We start from the raw sequence: 21,913 nt of genomic DNA on the forward strand, positions 1-21,913 counted from the left end.
GTGTGGAAGGCTTTGTCTCTCTCCCATCTTGACCTTCTCCCCCCTCCTGCGCTCCTGTCATCCATCTGTCGGAGAATGCCGTCTTCCTGTCGTCCTGTGATTCTGACAGGATCACCCACATGCTCCCATCGTGTCGTCTGATCACAGGGAGGCAAACTGCACACGCAGCCGTTATTTCCCTCGAAACCCAAAACCATCGGTTCTTTCACATATTTGCACACGTCCATACATAATCAAACTGTTCCGTCTCCAGCCTGTGCAGCGATATCAAGCCCTCTGCCTTACCCTCTCAGTGCTCTCATCAGTATTAGCATATCGTCCTGTTTCCTGGGCTGTGAGCAGGGAGAGCAGGGCAGTGACATCTCAACATGTCTGTCAGGTTAGTGGATGTCTCCCTGCCTAAATCTGCTGACGTTGATTTGTGAGCATAATGCCTGATTATGGGATGGGTGACAGATAAATTTTATCAAAATTAAGGCACAATTAAACATTTCATCTCCGCTAATTACTGGCTGTAGATTTGGCAAGATGACCATGTGCTGTAGGAAATCAGCAACCATAACACATTTTAATGGGGCACAGCTGTCTTACAGCTTGGTAATATTTGCACAGTGCACCAGAACTGTAATTTATGGGACTGAAAGAGGGAGAAAATCTGCATTGGATTGAGTGCCAGTACACATTTTGAATTTATACTCTTTAATGAGGTTTGGATTTGTTGCTGCCGGTTGTTTCATGTTAAAGATCGATGTAGATGATGCAGTGTCTTGGTGCATCTGGGAAGAGACTATTACTGCTTGCTTTATGTAAATATTCACTAAACTGACATTTATGTTGTAACTTGCAGTCTCTCGCTCGCAGAGGGAAGAAGGTAGCTGGTTTTCGAGCGCGCACGCTTTGCAGGCACCGGACAGACTCGATGGGTTCACGCTAAAGTAATCAGCCCCAGTATCCACTTGTGCCAAGGAATAAGCCTGGGAAATTCACCAAAATGTGGGAACAGCTTGGGAACAGATTGATGCAGAAGGGTGAAAAAGGCTGAGAGTGAGTGTATGTGTGTGCTGAAATGGGTGTGCATGTGTGTATGCGATCTCAGAGCTAATTCCAAGGCAAACAAGAGGAAGCTTCTTCTAAGTAACTCAGCTCTGGTGTGCTCCGATGGTATGTCTCCAGTGGGGTCTAGCATAGCCTCTTCAATTATATGGAAGTTTGGCCACCAAATCCCCTCTAAAACAGAAAGCTGATGCATTGTCAGGAATGTGAATTTGATCATTTTCACAATGATTGGCTCTCATTCCACTAAAATTGGCTGTTATTGGATGTTTTATGTCTGGATTTTCACCTCAGCAGGGCCTGGAGGTTGGAAATGCTCCACCATTACTGGAAGGTGACCTCTGCTGCAGCCAGTGTTTAAATCCTGTCTAAGTTCTTTTGAGAAACGCAATAATATTGCACCTACGTCAGCGACACTGCTCCAGTATATTACAGTTGAAAACAAAGCCAATCGCCAGTCAAAAATACATCTTTTTGCTCTTATCTGTGCTATAATTTCCATCTAGATTATGTTGGCGTGAGTTTCAGAGATTTGGAGGTATTTGCTGTAGAGATATCTTTTTTAGGAACTATTTTCTTTGTTCTAAACATATCACAGATGAGAGGCTAACTAACTAAGCTAGCTAATGTTACAGCTCAGCTGAGTAGGAACCAAGCATTTGCCGATCCAAGCATTAGTGCCTCGTCCATCACGAGTAGATGCAGGATGATGCTGTGTATCTAAAGATGAACAGCTCCTCCTTGGCCGAGCAGTAACGTTTGCTATAGCGTAACTAGAGTAACTGGGTCATGATTTCTAGAAAGGGGTGTCACTAACAAATATATGTCTTGAATTCCATGTAGTTCCATCATATTCACAAGAAGCCGATAACTCCAAACCACCAGAGCAATCTAGATAGATAAATGGCACGACAGGTAAGAGGACAAATATGTTAAATGAAGGACTTATTACCTCTTAATTAGCTACATGATGGCAAATCAAACAGTGTGATCAATAAAGACATTTCACCTCCGTCTGCTAAAATTGTCCCAGCATTGTTCACTGAAGGCTTCAGTGGACGGGGCAGAGAATGAAAAGGGGCTCAGTTGGACTGTGCTGGCATGCTGCAGGCTGTGTTTGGTTGGAGCCCACCGAGGTTAATCTAACTGCTGTTTTCTGGGTGACACCTTCAGTCTGTGACAGGCCTGTGAGGGCCGGGAGCTTGTGGCACTTTCCATGATACCCCACCGATCTGTACTTGGGTCCAGTTCAGGTGCTGCTCAGTACAGTACAACCCCCGAAGGCCCCGTTGACCTTCTTTTATGAGCGATTATCTCCATGTTTAGCGCGGTGACATTATAGTGCCGTGTGGTCATTTAGCTGGTCAGACACTCTGTGATGGACTAATTGTAGCGGTGCATGCTGTCATGATGATACAAGATTAAGGGGTAATGCTTCTACAGAATAATGAGGAGCTTATTTTTAGGTTAAATATGAACATTAAGGTTGTTTTTCTGAACATATACATATTAAGATGTTTTTTTTTTTCAGGTTTTCTTGCCGTAGTGGTTTGGACAAAGTGACGCTGCAGACTGTGTCCACAGAACGTTTCCGCTTCGCCCAGAGCTGAAATGTGACCACAGGCTGGCGTAGAGTATGTCAGTGTGTGCACCGTGCTGGAGACTGACGAGGGGGCTTACCCTCGCAGATAACCGGCTGTTGTCCTAAAAGTGCAGCACATTGCCGTATCGCCTCAGGACAGAGAATCAGGGACAGCAAAGGACAATAGAGAGCGTGCTGTATGTTCCACTGAAATCAAACCACTCGCAGTGATGTAGTGGCAGCGCTCACACAAAGGAGCTGTGTTAATTTTCATTCCATGGATATGCAACAGTGAAAATTCTGAGACGTTATTTATGCAAGGGAGTGTTTCTTCACTCATTAGGTCAGCTATGCGCTTGAATAGTGCATCTTTGCTGAGGGAATCCAAACATTAGATTAGATGTAATTGAGAGAAATGAAGCCATGCTTCAAGCAGTTAAGCCTTTTGCATTAAAGCGTGCACTGAAATGCTCTTTGTTAATCTCTGATCAAGTGGGATATTACCTCTCATGAAGAGCTTAGTAAATGCTCATTAAGGCATTACACCGTAAATGCCTGAATAATTATGAATTCCATTTCGCCTCCCGATAAAAATCACACAGTTTACCAAACAGCATTAAAGTGAATGGACTCCGGGGTTCTAAAGGAGCATGACAAATGTGTGGTGACGTTACACATGTCAGTTTTTAATCCTGAACATACTCTTCACCCTCCTGGTCATGCAGTACATATGTCAGGGATAGGGACAACAGCCTCCTGCCAATGTCTCATACCAGGCTGGATCTGTTTGAATCAGACTCATGCATGAATGGACATTTGTGCATACAGACTCTGTTGCACAGGCGTGTTGCTCTGATTATTTTATTATGACATTTTCCAGACACACACTCACTGAAGCCTCTTTAGGAGCATTTATTAGTGCGGCTCAACTGGCCTGATGGCAAAAAACCTGCAGGATGCCGTCAGCGTATTGTGTGAAGGTGTGACATCAGAGTGTGTCTTTGATCCTCTATGTCACACATCGAACCACAATGTGTAGTGTGTTACCAAGACAACCGGTGTCACCAAAAACCATCCTCGTCCAACATTTTGCCACATGCCATATTTTCCCATTATTCAGGATTAGAAACAGGTGTTAGTGTGTGCCTGTGTGTGTGTGCAGATGTATTAACACAACCGTCACATGCCCTGAGTAGATCTGTGTTTGTTTTTTTGACAAGTGGTCCTGTGTGCTGTGTGTGTGTATGTGTGTGTTGTCGTAGGCCAGTGACAGCTGAAGAAGAGGACTGTATTTGTGGAGGAACAGCATGGCTGCAGAGAGGAGTGGAGATCCTGAGGGAGGCCTAATGGTTCCACTCCTTCCTGCACAGAGATAAAGACTCATAATAAGCGTGTATGCTCACCATCTGGCCCTGTGCATGTGGCCCTTATGGAGGCGAAAGCAGCGCAATCTGTAAACGATCAGGAGCCATGGCGCTTCCCCTAGAGAGGCCGCCATGCAATCAAGGTGACAGATGGCAGCACCACTGCTGTGGCCTCATGGAGGAGATCAAAATCACCTTCAATAAACTCTGACTGGAATGGGCACAGGCCCCTCAAAAAGTCAGTTTGTCAGTCAAACTGTGGCAGCTTGCTGAAACAGGGGGAACACACAGCGGTCCGTCCGTCCACCGCCTGATTTCCATATTTTCCGTCTGACTGAGCCTGAACTGTGATCTTTCTCCAGTTGTCCTCTCGACTCGTGCCGGCGTGGGCGAGCTGGCTGCCAGGACTAGCAATGCTACTGGGGGAAAATTGAGAACATGATGCCGCTAATGTGGGGCAATAGGAGCGGATGGTGGCAGAGAGACATTAAATAACCGACTGGTGCTCTATTTTTGATATGACAGGACCCCCGTGATTTGCCTCTCTTTGTTTATTTAATTACACATTTACACACACGCGCACACACGAGCCACACAAAAACCACCCTCTATATACAGTATATAGTACGACTCATCACCGTAAAATGGCTGTACATATATTGGAGAGTTCATACTAAATTCCTTTGATATTTTTTTGCTTTAACATCTGATGGAGCAGCATGGTCCATCCTCCGCACCGTGTCTGTGTCTGAGTGTCTGTGTCCTGAGCATGGAGACAGAAATGCTTGGGAATGCTATTTCACACATCCCCTTCATCTGATGCGCAGCTTCTGTCAGTGATGTGAGAAAAACAGCCTGACTCTCCAAGCTTTTTTTGCACCAGTGCAAAAGTTCAAAATTGAAACGCCATCTGTTCAATAAAACTAATCTAGGCAGGGAGAGCCGCTTCCAAGGCTGTGCTGATTGGATGTGTTGCTTGTCTTTGAACTCACTGCCACAAGGTTCAGAATCAGCCCAGGATATTGTCATTTAGCAAAAGACGACGCGTTCATGTTGACGCAAAAACAAGCCCAATCAAAGACGAGCTGAGAATAATTATGGTTTTGTGGATTTCCTTTTTGAGTTATTCTTTTGCTCATATTTAACATTCCTCTGTGATATTAATTCAGCTGCAGGCACTTTTATAGTGCACTGTATATCTGGATTCAGACTCCATCTTCACTCTTTAGTTCTAATGAAATGAGAGGCTGTAAGTACTTCCAGAGAAAATCAATTGTCCTCTCTTCCGCTGCAGCCCCTTAAACACTCACTTAGTTAATTGCCACACTTATTTGATTAATTGGACAAGTTCCATTGTAGTCTCTCTTTACCCGCCATGTTTTATAGAGGTGTCCCAGAGTGCTCTTAATCATCCACTTTTAAACATTTTTACAAATGTTAGATATGTGCACTTTAACTAATAATTAGATCAATTACACTAATTAGTATCATAAGTTGAAGTGAAAACAGTAAAGAGGCTTTTAGGTTTCATATCCAGAGTGTGCCATCTTTTTGACTCCAGTCTTAAATCTGTGACCAGAGGCTGCGAAATGCACAGCAAGGACATCAGGGCTCCGGTCAGCCTGCTTAAGGTTAAAATGATAACACTTAAAAATTCACCCAAATTGAATTGGTGCTATTTTGCAAAAAAAAAAAAAGAAGAAAAATGGCATCACTGTCGGTCTCATAAAATATACAAATTAAATAATGTAGTTGTGATTAGGACATGATTTTCCTTCTAAAAAGCATCTTCACACTCACATATAGAGCCAAACATGCTCCGTCCAGTTTGTTCCATGGGACCTTATTTCAGAAAGACTTTGTATGATAGTAAATGGAGGGAAACAAATCATTTTTTTAAAATCCCAATTGATTTTTGCCACGAAACACAAAATTGTTTGCCATTTTAAAAGATAATTTTTCCGAGTCAATAAACTCGCAGTTTGCCATAAAACTAAGGAAATATAAGACTGTGAAAATCAGTAAATACAAAGACTACATCCAACAGTCCCGTTAGTGATGTCGTTTCATTGAACGTTCACTAAAACCAGCCACCTAAACGTTACAGAGCTGCTCCTGTGTATCAGCAGCTCACAGAACTGATCAATTCATATTTTTAGTACCTTTTGTGTGCCAAGTTGGCGGCCATGTTAATGTTGGTGATGTATGAGCAGTTTAATACAAAACTAGATGGAATTTTAGTCAAATGACGAACTGCGAGACTTGAAACTGTCTTTTAAATGGGCAGACATAATATGTGCAGTTCATGGCACAATACAAGCTGGATCACAATTTATTTGTTTTTTCCCATTCACCACTATACAAAGATTTTCTGAAATAAGGTCCCATGGGATCCCATGGGGGATTTCTTGTACCACAGTTGTTTTGTATTATTCTAATAAACTGGTTGACTTTGCTGTGAAATATTTAATACTGAAGCCAAAATATCAACTTCTGTCTTGAAGACCATTGTAGTCAAAATCTAGTTTTAGGACATTGTTTTTTCAGCTAATGCTATTAATTGTCATGCATATTCTCATATTAATGTGTTAAATTAAATTTAAAGCTTGGTTTCAAATCTTAAAACAGTATGAATTGGTTAAATCAGGCACGTAATCAAGTGTAGATGCTGTTTCCTTATCGTTTTGATTGGCAGGCAGTGGGCGGGGCTTGTTAATGACCTCACAGGTGTTTGGCGGACATCTTGAATCACGGTTTGGAGAGAGGCTGAGAGCTCTTACTCTAACTAACTTCATGTCCTTGGTAGAAAACTGTTCGGCTTAATGTTTACCAAGACCACGAAGGAGCACAAGTCAGTGCTCATGCGAACAGTAGCTCTCACGGAGGACAACTTCAGGTAAGCTGTCAACAAAACAAGGAGCATTTTCTCTTAAGGACAAACTAATTTCATGCAACAATTGAAAAATATATAAATATATTATCGTCAAGTTTTAACAGCTAGCAAAAGAGCTACGGAGACGTTAGCTTAACCTGTTCATTCTCACAGAAGAAACAGTGGTGGAAGAGGTGTTCAGATGTTTTACTTGAGTAAAGTAGCAATAGTACAATGTGAAAATACTAAAGTAAAAGTCCAGCGGTAAGTTAAATTAAAGGTATGGGCATCAGAGTACAGCTTATAACTACAGTCCCAAGAGTCAAAAGTAGGCTACTTATTATGCAGGGTAACCCATTTCAGAATCATATACTGTATCATAATAACTGATGCACTAATTAACATAACTTTAATGGCTTATCAAATCCTTACTATAGGCCTACTGCTGGGTAGCTTAACCAGTGGGCTAGTAATCTAGTTAGTTGATATATGTTGTATTACTTAGCTAAATCTGTAAAATAATTAGTAGCTAAGGCTGTCAAATATATGCAGTGGAGTAGCTGTGCAATATTATGGACTAGAAGTATACAGTACGTGGAAATACTTGACTAGACTGATGTAAATGGAATAGACAGGCTTACTTCTACAAGTATCAGCCAGAGCCTCAGGTATTTAATATTTGTTTTAAAGGTGCTATCTGTAAGAAAAGTTTGTTTGGTGGTTTACACAGGTAATAAGCCACTCATCTCTTTGTCCTGAGTATGTTTTAACTATCAAGTCAATATAATCAAGTAATTTAACTAATTTTGCAGCCATGCAGCTTAATGATGATGTGTACATTCATCTGTCCGATTAGTGTTGTCAAAAATATAAATATTTTGACACGTATCATTTCTGAACGTGTGAAACAGTTACAGTGCTCATATCCTGCCATGTCATTACACCTGCTACACTTTCTAGCTCTCTCTTTTCTCCAACAGCGAGATGACGCATGCACCACTGCACCGCCCACAGAGTCCTGCTTCATCTTACTCTTCCGACCAAGGTGAGAAGTAGAATTAACTTTTAATGAACTGTAGCCTGTACCACAGTACAAAAGCCTTGTTGTATTAATAATGTAAAATGTAATGCCCTCAATTTTTTCCTGTGCTATCGAACATGGTATCAAATATCGATATTTTTCAAGGTATTGTATCATTTACATTTAGGGCATTAGTGTCAGTATTGTGACAACACCTCTTTCTACAGAATAAAATGATAAAGTCATGGTTTGTTCTCCACATAATCCAAGGTAGTGTGACTATTTCCATAAGTTTCTAATTTAGACACGGCCTTCTGTCACCCCTTTGACAGTATGTGCAGTGTTTTGCAGTGCAATGCAGCTTGTGTATGCATGTGAGGAATTTGGAGCAGATAAGATTGGTATGATTTTACAAGTGAAAAATGAAACAGACAAGATAAAGCGGTAAGCATGACAAGGTGTTATGTTTGGTTCACTTGGTTTCTTTAGGGCAGTCATTCTGTTCTGAAGAGAGAAAATGTGATAGCACAGTTGAACCCGGTTGACCCTCAGAACCAAATGTCCCCTTTAAGACTTAATGAAGAAAATGTGAAGAAGGGCAATTGGGTTGATCCTGAGTGGAAATTTTAGCTTTGGGGTCTCTCATGATTGGATTAAATCATACTGATTCATGAGTAAGCTCACACAGTTCCCATTGCTTTGTCAGATGAGGATTTTAATTTGAGCCTCACCTGATGGATGCTGGTAATTTATGCTGATTAGAAATAAAGCGTCATATTTTCCTTTATCTGCCCCCACCCGTCTGAACAGAAGAAGATTTTTCCAGAAGGGTATCAGGAGAGCGGTTGATTAGTTGTAATGTGACCACGGTACACCACAGGCTGAAATTTATGTCCTCCATTTGAACTGTGGCTGTGTGTGCTGTATACATCAGGTTTGTTAATGAAATTTGTCGCCAGGAGGGAGTCGGTGGCTGCAGTCGCTCAGTGCTTTGACACCTAACTGTGTGAAATTTAACCTTTCAAACTTCAAGTCAGCACTACTTAATTGTAATATTGTTATTCCCCACAAAAAAAAATACATCAGGTTTTTTAATGGATTATTACCTTCAGACTGTTGATAAACTGTTATTATATATATTATACTGTTAAAATAGTGTTGGAGATTTATTTAATTAGTGTTAATATTGTCTCCTTGTTGCTGTAATTGTTACACAAGTATGGATGTAAAACAGTTTTACATGGTTCACTTCACGAGCTGCAACAATGAGTTGTTAATTACTTGACGACCTGATTGAAAGAAATTTTGTAGCCAACTATTTAGATAATCATTAATTGTTTAAGGGTCCCGTCAATAAGCATCTGTGGCCTTTGTTTTTGCAGTGTTACTCACACTCTTGGCACAGTTTGGCCATTGTTGGCATATTAGAAGAGAAACGGAAAAAGATAAGGGAGGCCTTATTCCTTCCACAACCAAAAGACTGAGGACTGACAAAACCAGTGCCATTTGCAAATTTTTATCAGACATATTCTCAATTAGAAGTGGCTGTATTAGAGAGAGTGGTTTGAAAATGGCTGGCTAGCTCTTCAATTTAAAAAAAAAATATGTCTGCAGTCCTGGTTGTTTAGTTGTTTTCCTTTCTGAATAAGTTTCTAATTATCGCAACTTGGTGATATGGAGCGTTATTTCCTCTAACGCAGGTGCAGAATGTGCGAACTAGCTTGCATCAGGCTGTAGTCTTCACCCTTCTGCCTTTGACGCCTGCCGCCAGTTCTTTCATGATAATTTGGTGTTTCTGGGCCCAAAGTCAATTTTAAAGCAAAATACTAGTAATTGCTGCCTTTCCGTGTCATTTATGACAGTAAATGAAGAGTTTTAGGGTTTTAAAGTATCACTTTGGGCTCTGGGAAATTGTGATGAACATTTTTCACAATGTTTTGACATTTTACTGGCTAAACAATTAATTAATCAACCCTGAAAACAATCTGCAGATTAAAGAATAATGAAAATAATTGTTAGTTGCAGCAGTGGTCCCATCAGCAGTGTCAGCACCATGCAGCAACACCCCTGTGCCTGCTGTGTGTGTGGATGAGTGTTAAAGTGAGTTCAGTGCAGTGCTGCAGTAGCATGTGGAGCTGTGTATGCTGCTGTCCTCTCTATCCTGTCTGTGAGTGTATGAGTGACAGGTGTCAGGCTTGTCATAGCTTCCCAGGCTGCTGTGGGTGAGATGTGCGGGGACAGGGAGAGATGGAGGCGGTGGAGGAGTGGGCCGGCGAGAGAGTCTGTCATTTCATTCAGGCTTTTCTGTTTCTGACACGCATCCTCACCCCCGTATTGTCTATCAGCATCAGCAGATGACTGACAAAGGAACTGCTCAGCTACAGACAGGTCCACAGCAAGACTCTGTGTGTGTGTGTGTCTGTACTGTATATGCTTGAATGGCTTACACAAGTTTTAACACATACGATAATGCCATGTCAATGCTTTGCAAGATCAGCAGATCCTCACAGTGATGACTAGATATTGCAGTGTTGGCATTCAACACAGTACAGTTGAGCCGGCTGCCTCTTGACTGCCCTCTCCCCTTTACACTCGGTTACTCGACTCTGGCCATCAAAATGCTGACTGCTTTCCAAAAACTTGATTTCACAAGTGGAAAAACAGCATCTGCTTTCCTACAGCTTCACATATGGCGGCCATAGCTGCTCATATGAACTGAAGCAGGTAAGGAGGGTAGGGGGTTGGCCCCTGGGGACCTTGAACAGAGGGCCTGGCCCTGGGGACTCTGTTGGGCCACTCTGCAGCGAGGGCCACGCTGTCCTGAGCCAGATGAACCTGCATACGAAATGAGGCCACAGAGCACAGAGAGCTGGGGACCATGAACATGAAGGAAATTAGAGGACGTACATTCGCTGTGTGGTAGTTAGGAAAGGCCAACACTGAACAGGATGCAGGTGCTCTTTTAAGACTTTTCCTTGCATACAGCATTTTCCTTTTTCTTTTCAGCTGCTGTGTTTGCATGAATAAGTCTAATAATTCTCTTCAGCACATAAGAAAGTGTAGTTATTGATGTCTGCATATGTAGATCTATAAACAGATTAAACAATTATAAAGGTTGTCTCACCAAGATAAGATTTTGAAGCCTTTGCAGTGATTTGGACTCCAATAATAAGGTTGTTAATGTTATGTCAGTCTATAAATTTGAAAACAAGAATTAGATCTGTGTTTTTTAGTTCATTGAGTTGTGTTCAGTCTCCAGACCCAGACTATTTAAAGTAATGATGTGTTTTATTTAAGCTGGCTGTCACTAAAACTGTTGGGTAAAGTCCAGATGATGGTCAGAGTGAGTGTCTGGACAGAAGTTGAATACCTGAATACCTTATCATATCTGTGAACATTTCTGGCTGAGTCATGTCAGATAGATGGTGGAGCAGTTGTGAGCAACTGTATGTAAAATAATATTGGCAATGTAGAAGAAGGGATGCTGTGTGGCCGCAGTAAGCGCAAGGGCAATGATGGAGTTTAATGGCAGTGAAGCATTTGATACATAATTCACAGCTTTGTGGACTGCTGTTACCAACCTGCTAGCCAGACTTGCGCCTACACTTTAGACTTACGTACATTTTGCCAGGAGAATTCTGATGCTTCGTCCCATGCCCTGACTTTGGATCTTACTCCCTGAGGTGTTTTAAGTGTAGGCCTAGTCGTACTGTTTTCCCTTTTTCTTTTTTTGACTGCCTCCCCTCCCTCTCCTGCCTTTGGTCTCGCCCTCCTGGCGGCATTACCGGTGATCACAGCGTGACAGACTGTCCTTGGGGAGCCAGGAGCACCGTTTACAACTCTTTTGGTGTCAATGCCTCCTGTCTGCTCTAATTTCCACCTCTTTGCTTTACCTTCCGCTCTTGCCCCGGACTTGTCCCTACTCAGGACGTGCACATCTATTACACACTCCTATACAACGGGGAGATGGGTTAGAGTGGATTCTGGCAGATTAATACACTGATTTTAACACTTGTCCTCATACACATAAACACACCCACAGACGCATGAATTGGAGATTAGCTCAGTTTGTTAAATCATTACCAATGTCCACCTGTAGGCAACCCAGAGTGGAAATGTGTAATGATTGCTAATTGCCTTGTTAGTATGAAAACAAAGCAGTGTTTTTTTCTGGTGCTGAAGGGCTAAATTACCAGGAAACAAACAAGTGGAGGGGAACATGTGAATAAGGATGTTTTTACATGAGCATCTGTGGATACAGCTGCCGCTCGCTCTGACCATCCTGCCTTCTCCTCTGTTTTTTCTCAGGCTCAAACAAACAAAGGCAAACAAGACAGCAGCCTCATGTGCCTGCTTTGGGTAAGTGTTACAATCTACAGACCCAGTTGTTTATGACACCAGTTCATGTCTTTTTTTTCTTTTTGTAGCAGTCGAGAGCCACATCCATCTAACTCTGATGATGTTCCCCGTAGTAAGATGCTTCTTTTTATGTTTTGTTTTTATTTCTGGAACACTGATACACTGAACCAAAACTGCTATGCACGAACAATTGAAGTAACCACCAGTGTGTCCTCTGGTAATGATGGAGACAAATGGGACTTTGGGGCATTTGTCTCTTCTACAGTGGAGCACAACTTTAGCGGAGGATGTCATTCTGATGATGAAACATGCTCTCACTGGCTTCCATGATCTATCTCGTTCTCCCTCTCTCCTCACGGTTCCCTCTTCGTCCCCAGAGAAATGTGTTTACCTCGCAGTCACCTGCTGCTGCGGGAGCCAGAATGAGATTCAGAGGCCTTTTGTCCCAATCAGCTTTTCCTATCAGGCTAAATGCTCTCTGGAGACGGGGCTTATTACACGACACGATCCTCAGAGTAGATAAATGGTCGTCCGTGTCACAGACCGGACCCCACCGTGGGGGGAGCGGGTTGGGGTGAGGAGACAGACAGCTTGGGGCCCAAGAGATGAAAGGAGCCCGCAGCCTTACTGACGTTTTAATCAAAAACAGTTAGCAGTGAATCCGTCTGTTTGCAGGCAGAGATGCAGGGAGGCTTTTCATTGGTGCCCAGTGTAAATATGCAAGGATTGAAATGCAGACCTTGTTGACATATAATTTACCTGCTGTCAGTCTGAATGGGCCTCTTTTTATCATGAGTGCTTGTTGTGTTGTCTCCTCCCCCACTCCTCTGTATAGCTGATAGGTATCTTCCCTGGTCATAGAGAGGTATATGCAAGTTATATTTGCAAGCAAATATTAATTATGATGCTTAAATCCAAGTTTCTACAAGCGTCACAGTTCCAAGTGCCACAGCTTCTACAGTGGTTATCTGATGTATGTAAACACACCTAAATTAAAACTTGGGAGCCACCACCAGCACTTGGCATGAGCAACATCTAGAGCTACTGAAGACAGCAAATGTAGAAATATTCTAGGAGGGTTGTTAATCGACATTCCTATGTGACATATAAGACATAAAGACACTGGTCATTTCAGGAAGTGCCCCAAAACTACACGTTTATGCTAAAGTGACAAAGCCCTCTAGTGGCTGGCTGAAATAATCATGGCCAGAGCAGAGCGGAAGTAGGGTGAAGTATTGTTGAGTTTAATTAGTTTTATAGTGGGAATTAAGTAAAAGGTATATAAAGGTAACCACTGTAACATTGTCACTGGCCTACATGTCACTACTTGATAAATAATGCGCTTGTGCAACTCGCAACAGAGATTTGAAAGAACCCAGAGGGCTCCATCATCAGCTCTGGAAAGCAATACGTCTAATTCAGAATCTTGTTAAGTTCTGGGTGTAGTCTGAGGAGGTTTGCATATGATTACCTGCTTTTCTATCTGTAATTCTCCAGCATGTTTGAGACATCGAACACGACACACCAGAAGAAAAAACAGGAATGCAAACTTGTATACTGGCAAATGTAAAGAAGTCAATTGCTTATAGTTAGTGGGTTGACCCATGTTTAAGCAAACAAGGGTATATGCTTTGAATTTGCTGTAAAAATTGTTATTTTTCAGCAATGATTTGTGATTGTTTTGGAAAGCACAGACAAGTGAAGTGCATTTCAAAACTTCGTCTCATGTCTGCTGAACAACTGATTACCACTTGGTGAAATAGTGTTTGGTTGTCATTATATCAACAATGTTATTTTTCCTATTTTAAAGTGATGAATGTTGGTCACAAACCATCCCGGTCAGTCTTGCAAGAGCATAAAACATTCACATGCTATAGGTCATATAAAGTCAGGTAATTTAATATGCAGGAGTATTTCAAACACTGTTAGGAATGTTTCTCTTGGGCGTAGGATGGGCATACAGTATGTGTATAATTCATATGCAGTGTGTGTGTGTATTTTTATCCTATATTCCACATTGCTGAATGAAATATGTATCATAACAACTTTGTGTTGACTGAGCAGAGTCTCCTTCTGGTGTGCATAAACGTTACCTCAGTTTACCTCTGTCACATTCAATTTCTCCCTCAGGATTGGAATGTTTACGGAATGTTATAGACCGGGAATCTCAAACATTTGCATTTCTGTTAAATTATTCATTTTATACGCTTAAAGCTAAGTCAGAGAATTCAGCGAACAATTCTCCACACTCAGAACTACACAACCGATTGTTAAACACACTCCACTGGGTTTTAAAGATGTTGTCACAGACCTTTCATCAAACATTAACGCATGGTATCAATGATTTAATGACATTCTGGAAAAAAAACAACTTAAAACTAATCATAAATTACAAAATGATAATGGGAGGGGGGAGAGGGAGAGGGAGAACAGGCTCTGCTCCCCAACCGGTCATAAGTTGATCATCTTAAGCTCTGAGCTGCAGGTAGGCGGTGACAGCTGCTTAATTTGGTTTTGTCACCGGGGTGACTTAATCCTGTAACGGGCCCCGGTGACAGCGGCCTCACAGACGGCTGTGAGACAGAATGGCACTCTGGTTGCCCGTTTACAGATGCAGCAATAGAAACCAAGGTCACTTTAATTAACTGCCAAATTACAATTTAAACGATAATACTAATCACTCACTTTTGCGGAGCAAGAAGCTACTGGCTGTCACGTTAATTTAAGGCTGTGGGGGGAAATGGATGTTTCCACCTCTGCCTCACAGTAGGACTGAAGCTGTGCCTCCCTGTTCACATTTGCCCTGCATGCAGTCACTTTGCCAGACCAGGAACAGGGTGGTTCACAGAATTTCCTTACTTGAGTCTCCAACATCACCTCTGTCTGTTTGTGTTGTCTTTCCACTCCCGATCAGTCTCTCTCCTCTCTCCCTTCACTCTCTCTAAAGGATTTCAATTAGACTCTACTGATGCCTTTTGTCTGTGTTTATTCTCTGTAGTTTGGCCACTGAGACGAATGAGCCTCACTGCTGCAGCCTGTCACTGTTAAATTTCTGGAATTGAAGTTGAAGGCTTTGACTAAATGTATTACATTTAAATAGGGCTGAACGTAATGCTTCGAAGCTTACACCGTCGTAATTGTATTTGAATTAGTATTTGGTTGCTTCATTTTTATTTTTCGAGGTGGGCGATATTGCATCACAAAGCAGCAAAAGACCGATAAGAAAGGGACCCATGCACCCATCCTCGCAAGGGAGACTTTCTGCTTTGCGTCCAGAAACGCAGTACCGCAAGCACGAGATGAGCACAAGCTTAACCCTACATACGCGTGCTTAATAGCTCAACGCTCGCTCGTCTAGTTGACACTTTGATGGTGGGGATAGACTGAGCAATGGCTGGAGTCCTCTTGTCTTACTCGCGATGATGATGATAGTTTGTTCTGTCCATCCCCTCCCATCTTGAAATTCAGAGGAAATTCTCACTGAAGGCTTGGAGCCCCTCCAGGAAAGGTATTCAGGACAGTCTGACATTTAAATGCATAATGACAGACAAATTCCACACATACAATAACGGGAAATTGGCTGTAATGGTCCTTGTGACATGTAGAGGTTGCACTGTCAGTGCAGCCATGTTTTTTTGTTGAGCAACATTCAAATATTGTAGTGATTTGCTACTTAAATAATAGTTACATACTGTAGAGATGAGGTAAATTCCCGACCATAAGGTATATTTTTGTGTCAAATATATTGCATGTTCATATATTCATAGTTGGCATTCAATGATGTGCTGTTTTGTCTTGAACATAGAAAAACAGACCGTTGACAAACATGCTTTAGTTGTAGTTTTTGTTATTGAAATGAAGAATACTACATAAAACGACAAGGAAGTGGCTGGAATGGTCTCTGCTAGCTTTAAGGTGTAGATTTTTTCCCCACTCTTTATTTGACAAATGTTAACATTTTTGACAGAACACAACCAAATCCACTTACTACTTGATTAATCATGCATCTACATGATTGTCAGTGTAGCCATGATTTGAAATTTGTTTTTGTTGAGCAGATGTTAAGATATTATTTTCAAGTTACAGACAGTACATTGTATACACAAGTTTAGTACAATGTACAGTACAAGAACAATTCCTTTAGGGCTTCACCTTATAGATTTTGTTTTGATTATCGATCTATAGTGCTGATTTTTAAATGTTTTTATTTTTATGAACTAATCTATTTTTCAAAATCCATAGATTTTCATCTTACTATAATTGAAGACAAACAATTTAAAACAGCAATGTGTAAAAACAGCACATGTAGAAGCTGGAATGAATTATCAGAAATGTTTTCTAATTTTTTTTTTACTGTTGATCGACTTATCAATTAATTTGCTACTTGGTCCAGCTCCACTGTCTATGAGTTTCTTTTGTGGTGTCACGCAGTCTGGTCAGACGGTATAGAGACTAGGTAAGTTCCAGACCATGGCATATTTATTCAAGCCAACCTCCACCCCATTATAGTTACTGCCCATCTGCCACTGCTGCCACTCGGAGCCCTCCTAAAGGTTACTCATTTACATATCGGGGGGTTGGAGTGGGGGGTGGCGTCCACTGATAACAGAGCTTCAATCAATCAGTGCTTCATGATTAGTCCCATGTAAAATCGCAGCAGTTGGTTCAAACTCTGCATGCTTGCCTCGTTGCCACTTTTCAAATGAGGTCCTGGAATGCCATGACAAAATAACTGGAAACAACTGAATGGAAAAATTCATAATTTCTCGGATAAATTATGACGGGGTGCCTGAAATTGATTTATTATTGTGATCGTTAGCCATATGGCACAGGCTGCTTCCCCCCTCCGAACATTCAAAAATGTGCGATTACAGGGCTAGGTCAGGGCAACCTTTACCACTGCACAAATGAATCTTATTCTAAATGGGAAGGAAGGACAACAGTGAAATTAACTTGGCTTTCTTAAAGCTGCGTTCACAATAAAAAGTGGAAGGTATAAATACAACTTAATTAAGTGTCCTTACTGAAAATTTCTAGAGTGTTTTTGATCATATCGAACTATCTTCCTCGGCAGACAGAATTTGCCAAGTTGTAACATAAATATACATCGATGTTGAAGTTTCCATGCTGAGATTAAAGATCATTCTGCACCTTAGAACCAGCAGTTATCAAAAAAATAAAAACATCAGGGTTGTTTCGGAGCTCTTCTGGAACATTCAATCAGAAACCCTTTTAACATTTCGATCGTCCAGTGCAGTGCAGTGCTTTGTTTTTGTTTTTTTACATTGACTAAAACATCAACAGCATCATCCCAAAATAGTGATAATGCTCATTTGCCAGCCTTGTCTCATGATCTTGTTTTCTGCTCTGAGGATAACAAGCTTCCGGACCTCATTGTCTCCCGAATTTGGACATATTTCCGTTTGTTGTTCTTTTCCTTTAATATAGCAACTAACTCCTGCTAGCTGCTTTGTAAATCCTCCAGTGGTGGGATGCACACATAACACATTATCAACACATCAAACTCCTGGCCGGCCTGTTCACATGGTCTTTATCAGCACGGGGAGTTCACTCAGTCGTCATGGAATCTGAAACACTGACATCGTCTTTTTAAGTTTGATATGGGAACTATTATCAGACAGATTCCTTTTTACATTGAATAGATACAGAGCAACTTTAGCGTTCCTTGAGGTGGTAGTGTTTATTCCCATTGGATGAATCCAAATCCAATAGTCTTTCTCTTTTTAGCTCTGTTTTTGGTCTCCACCAACTGCTGAGGTACATATTTGTTCCCCAGCTAGTTGCCAACTATATCTGTTTTGCCATTAGTGTGTATCATTGCCACTCTTAAAGCTAATAACTTTATTAGCATCAAAAATAGCTTCTAAAAACAATGAGCTGAACAACACTAAAACACTACATATAGTTGAATCGAGTTGGCCAATAATACTTTTTCTGAATTGGCCAGTATGAGCGACCCTTCTCTCTCACACATACTGATTTAATCCATTATTATACATGTGCTGTTTGCAGAGGCTTTAAGGACTTTTCGATTGAAATACAATTTAATAAGATGGTTTGCTAGCTTAACAAAGTGTCCACTACCGGATAAAGCCCTTTACCAAAGCATGTGGCAATTATGCATGGGTGCAATATTTAATATTGCTCATTAAATGACCTTATGTAGAGCTTTTTTGTGTATGTTGTAATTAGACTGACAACTATCTCCAGGGCATTAATGGACAGCCTTACATGATAGTTTGTTAATGACTTGCTCTTTGGCCTTGTTCTAGACTCATCTTTTCAGAAATGTGCACTCTTGAGTCTTTACCCCTCCTTCATATTGCCAAGCAATTATACCAAGAGTTAAAGCTCTAGGAAAAATATCATATTTGTAATTATTTGCATGTGGCCTGCCAACATTTACATTATCATCTCTGTCTCATAATAATTGCCTGGTTCTTCCCATTGGCCCAAGGCAATGTTGTATTAGATTGTAATCTCCAACACTGTTTCCTGACACAAACTTGATGTGTCACCGTGATTGGCATGGAGGAGATGACATGACAGAGCTGGTTTTGGGGGACTGACAGATAGTTGGCAGGTTAAGGCTCCCCTGTTGGGTGCTGTGCTGCCTCAGGACAGTCACCTGTCAACTCAGGTGAAGGCTCGTCATAGCTGATGACTGGGAGCAGCAGAGTGGATATAATGGGATGAGCAGACTGACACAGACGTAGTGCAGGACTCCCTTTGTCTGTGGGCAAAGGAGTAGACCTTGCTTCAGTCAAATGTGCCGCCATGCTGAATAAAGAGTGCAAAGAATTTGAGCACTGTGGGTGATGTCCCGGCATTTATGTCCTAAACGCACAATTGATCGAGCCAAGTAATGTTCAGTCTTATGATGTCAAGTGTTTATAGTCTGTAGTAACACTTACTGAATAACCATGCTAGCAATGGGCAATTTAAGTAACTTTCATGCTCAAAGATGTGGGTGGGGGTTAGGGTTAGTCTATCTCTCTGTCCTGCCAAGGCTACAGATATTAGCTGAGTTGGTCGCTGTTTACCCTGATGGTAGCTTGTATGCAACAAAAGCCACCATGTTGTGAAAGACTCCTTTGAGGGCAAATCTCCATTCACCATTTATATGATGAGATGGCTAATCTCCTCTCCCCTGTGGCAACACAACTGTGTGTGCTAACACTGCTAGCAAATGAGGTGTTGAGAGACTGCCTGATATCGCTCTTGGCTGTCGATTCCTGTTGATTACTGCGCAAATAGCCAACAATCAGACTAGTTGTTCTGTGACACAAGTTTTACGTTGCATAACTTGCAGTGCACATTCATTTAGTTTGTTTTGAAGAAATCACTCTTATGGCACTGTTTCTGGTTAAAAAAATTTAAAGTTTAATAAAGAAGATCAATTTACATTTGTTTATGATATCCAAATCAAGTATGAGTACTCAAAAGGTACTTGTGTAAATATGTTTGATCATATAAGTGCCTTTCTACGATTCTTTGGAGTTGGGGTGTGGGTCTGTGTGCGTGTCAACCTCATCACTGTTGCCATTTTTGTTGAGTTTCCTCAAAAGACCGTCCTGCCAAGCACAGAGGGAGCATGTGTCCATCAAAGTCAGGCTGATATGAGGCGTGAGTGCTGAGGCCTGCTCGCGATATGGAAGGGTGGGACTGACTCATACAGAAGCTCAGGAATCAGCATGTCACTGTGAGCACAGCACACTGCCACAGTGCATCAACACACACTGACTGTATGGAGAAACTTCAAATACAATATGTGATGGTATCAAGTGATGAGCAGGAAAAATATTAGTCTACAGCAAAGAACAATATGTAGTGTCACTGTTTGTTCTGAGAGCATTTCAAAGATTGGTCACATGCATGATTTAAAGATGTTTGCGATGGCCTTATGTGCATCTTCTTTAGTTTGATTTGTCTCCTCTAAACAGTTTGTTTGTGTTAGATGTAAGGCAGAGGAAACAATTCATAAGGACAACAGTTTAGTTGCAAAAGATAGTATTATTTAATGTCATATATATGACAATATGATGATACTTGTGCAATTGTAAATTCAAAAATTGTAAATTCAGATTAAACATCATCACATCTATGCATCATCTAAACATTTAAAGGAAATAATAAAACTCACAAACAATCATGATATTGCAAAGATGCCTTAAAACTTAAGACACACACTCCCAAGTCTTTCAGTTAAAATAAAAGTAAGGTTCACTTGACTAATCCTAGAGAGCATTTGGTCTGCTAAAGAGGGAAATCATATCCAAGGAATGCCTGCACTCAGATGTTTTTTCTAGAAGTAGAAGTTGGATTTTCAAATAAAACTGCAAACTGCCAGACAGTTACATGCACATTATGCCATTTCTACCATTAGGGGTCCCTCACTCAAAACAATGAAAATGGACTGATGTTGTGAAGTAGTGTGGGATAATGGATTGTTGTGTTCATTGCTTAACAACCACCATGATTGATGAAAATGTTAATGGATCAGGTAATGTTTTAAAGTTGTATTCACATTATGTTCAGTCACACAGTTGACTTCCTTCGCCACTCTCTGATGTCTTCCCAGAGCTTATAGCGAAAAGCGACCAAATTAAACACACCATTGCATTGCAAAAAATTTGATTGAGTACACAAGTCAGCATAACATAAAAGATAAAAGAAATGTTAATGCGGAAAATATATATTTTATCTTGAATAGTTGTATGAGCCAATAGTGTGGAGATGTCCAGTCTGTCCACTTTAAAATTTGACTTCATTTTGATAACCATCATAGAACATTTTTTCACTGCATGCTCACATGGTGCACACCCACACACACACACACACCAGCTGGCGCTCACCTGTCCGCTGTCCAGCTATTCCCTAGTAACAGGTTTCTGTATCTCTCTGTCAAATCATCTGCTCAGTCCCAGAGGCCCCAAGCGTCCGTCAGTAAGGCCTGTCAGTTATGAGGTCCGATCTGTATTCATAACTTCTGTCAAAGCAGCAGTGATATTTGCTCTGTCTTCTCAGCTTCTGTGAAGAGCAGCCACAGTGTTCAGTAACCTTAATATAATCTCACTAACCTGCTCAGATAATGCAGCTTCGTGGTCAGATACAGCGGTGTATCATTCGGGTGTTACTGCTTGACCTAAACATTGTCAGGCAACCTCAAAGGTCCTGAGTCACGCTACCCCCACGAAGCTGTAGACCTAACCTCGGACTCTCCCTCATCTGATTCATGCAACTTATGAATTATGGATTGTTTCACTCAGAAATTTAGAACTCAGGAGGGTATAATGTTAACTGAGGAAACAGTGATGATTTTTTTTTAATTTTTAACAGTACTCCAGGAGCTTTTTCATTTTATCCTGACAGCTCCTGGTGGAACAGTAGTGACTAAATACAGCACTAATCAAAGGTGCTGTAATTATGGCAGAGTCCCCGGATCACTTTGCGCTGTCATCACACAATGCTGCAGGTGATTTTTCAGGTCTGCTCTATTCGGGGGCAAACTTTTAAAAGGACATCTGCATTGTAAAAATTGAGATATGTTTTTGTGGGGATATTTGGATTTTTGTAATGTCAGCAGAAGCCCCTTGGCACATTTTCTAAACCTTGCCACAGGAAGGTTGATTCCCACATTT

General features: G+C 41.3%; 1 protein-coding gene across 40 annotated transcripts in view; it reads left to right on the top strand.

Annotated features, from left to right (window-relative positions):
• The first annotated feature begins 6,713 nt into the window (after positions 1-6,713).
• LOC119009022 overlaps positions 6,714-21,913 on the top strand; it is a 114,570-nt gene continuing 99,370 nt past the window's right edge. For all 40 annotated transcript variants that reach the window (XR_005071611.1, XR_005071610.1, XR_005071613.1 and 37 more), the window contains exons 1-3: positions 6,714-6,895; positions 7,852-7,916; positions 12,201-12,251. Coding sequence is in view for 34 of the 40 variants with exons in the window: in XM_037079887.1 (XP_036935782.1) it covers positions 6,822-6,895; positions 7,852-7,916; positions 12,201-12,251 (190 nt within the window). In the remaining 6 variants the exon portion in view is untranslated. The remainder of the gene's footprint in view (positions 6,896-7,851; positions 7,917-12,200; positions 12,252-21,913) is intronic.

The sequence above is a fragment of the Acanthopagrus latus genome, chromosome 19, assembly GCF_904848185.1.
Source record: "Acanthopagrus latus isolate v.2019 chromosome 19, fAcaLat1.1, whole genome shotgun sequence".
Lineage (NCBI taxonomy): Eukaryota > Metazoa > Chordata > Actinopteri > Spariformes > Sparidae > Acanthopagrus > Acanthopagrus latus.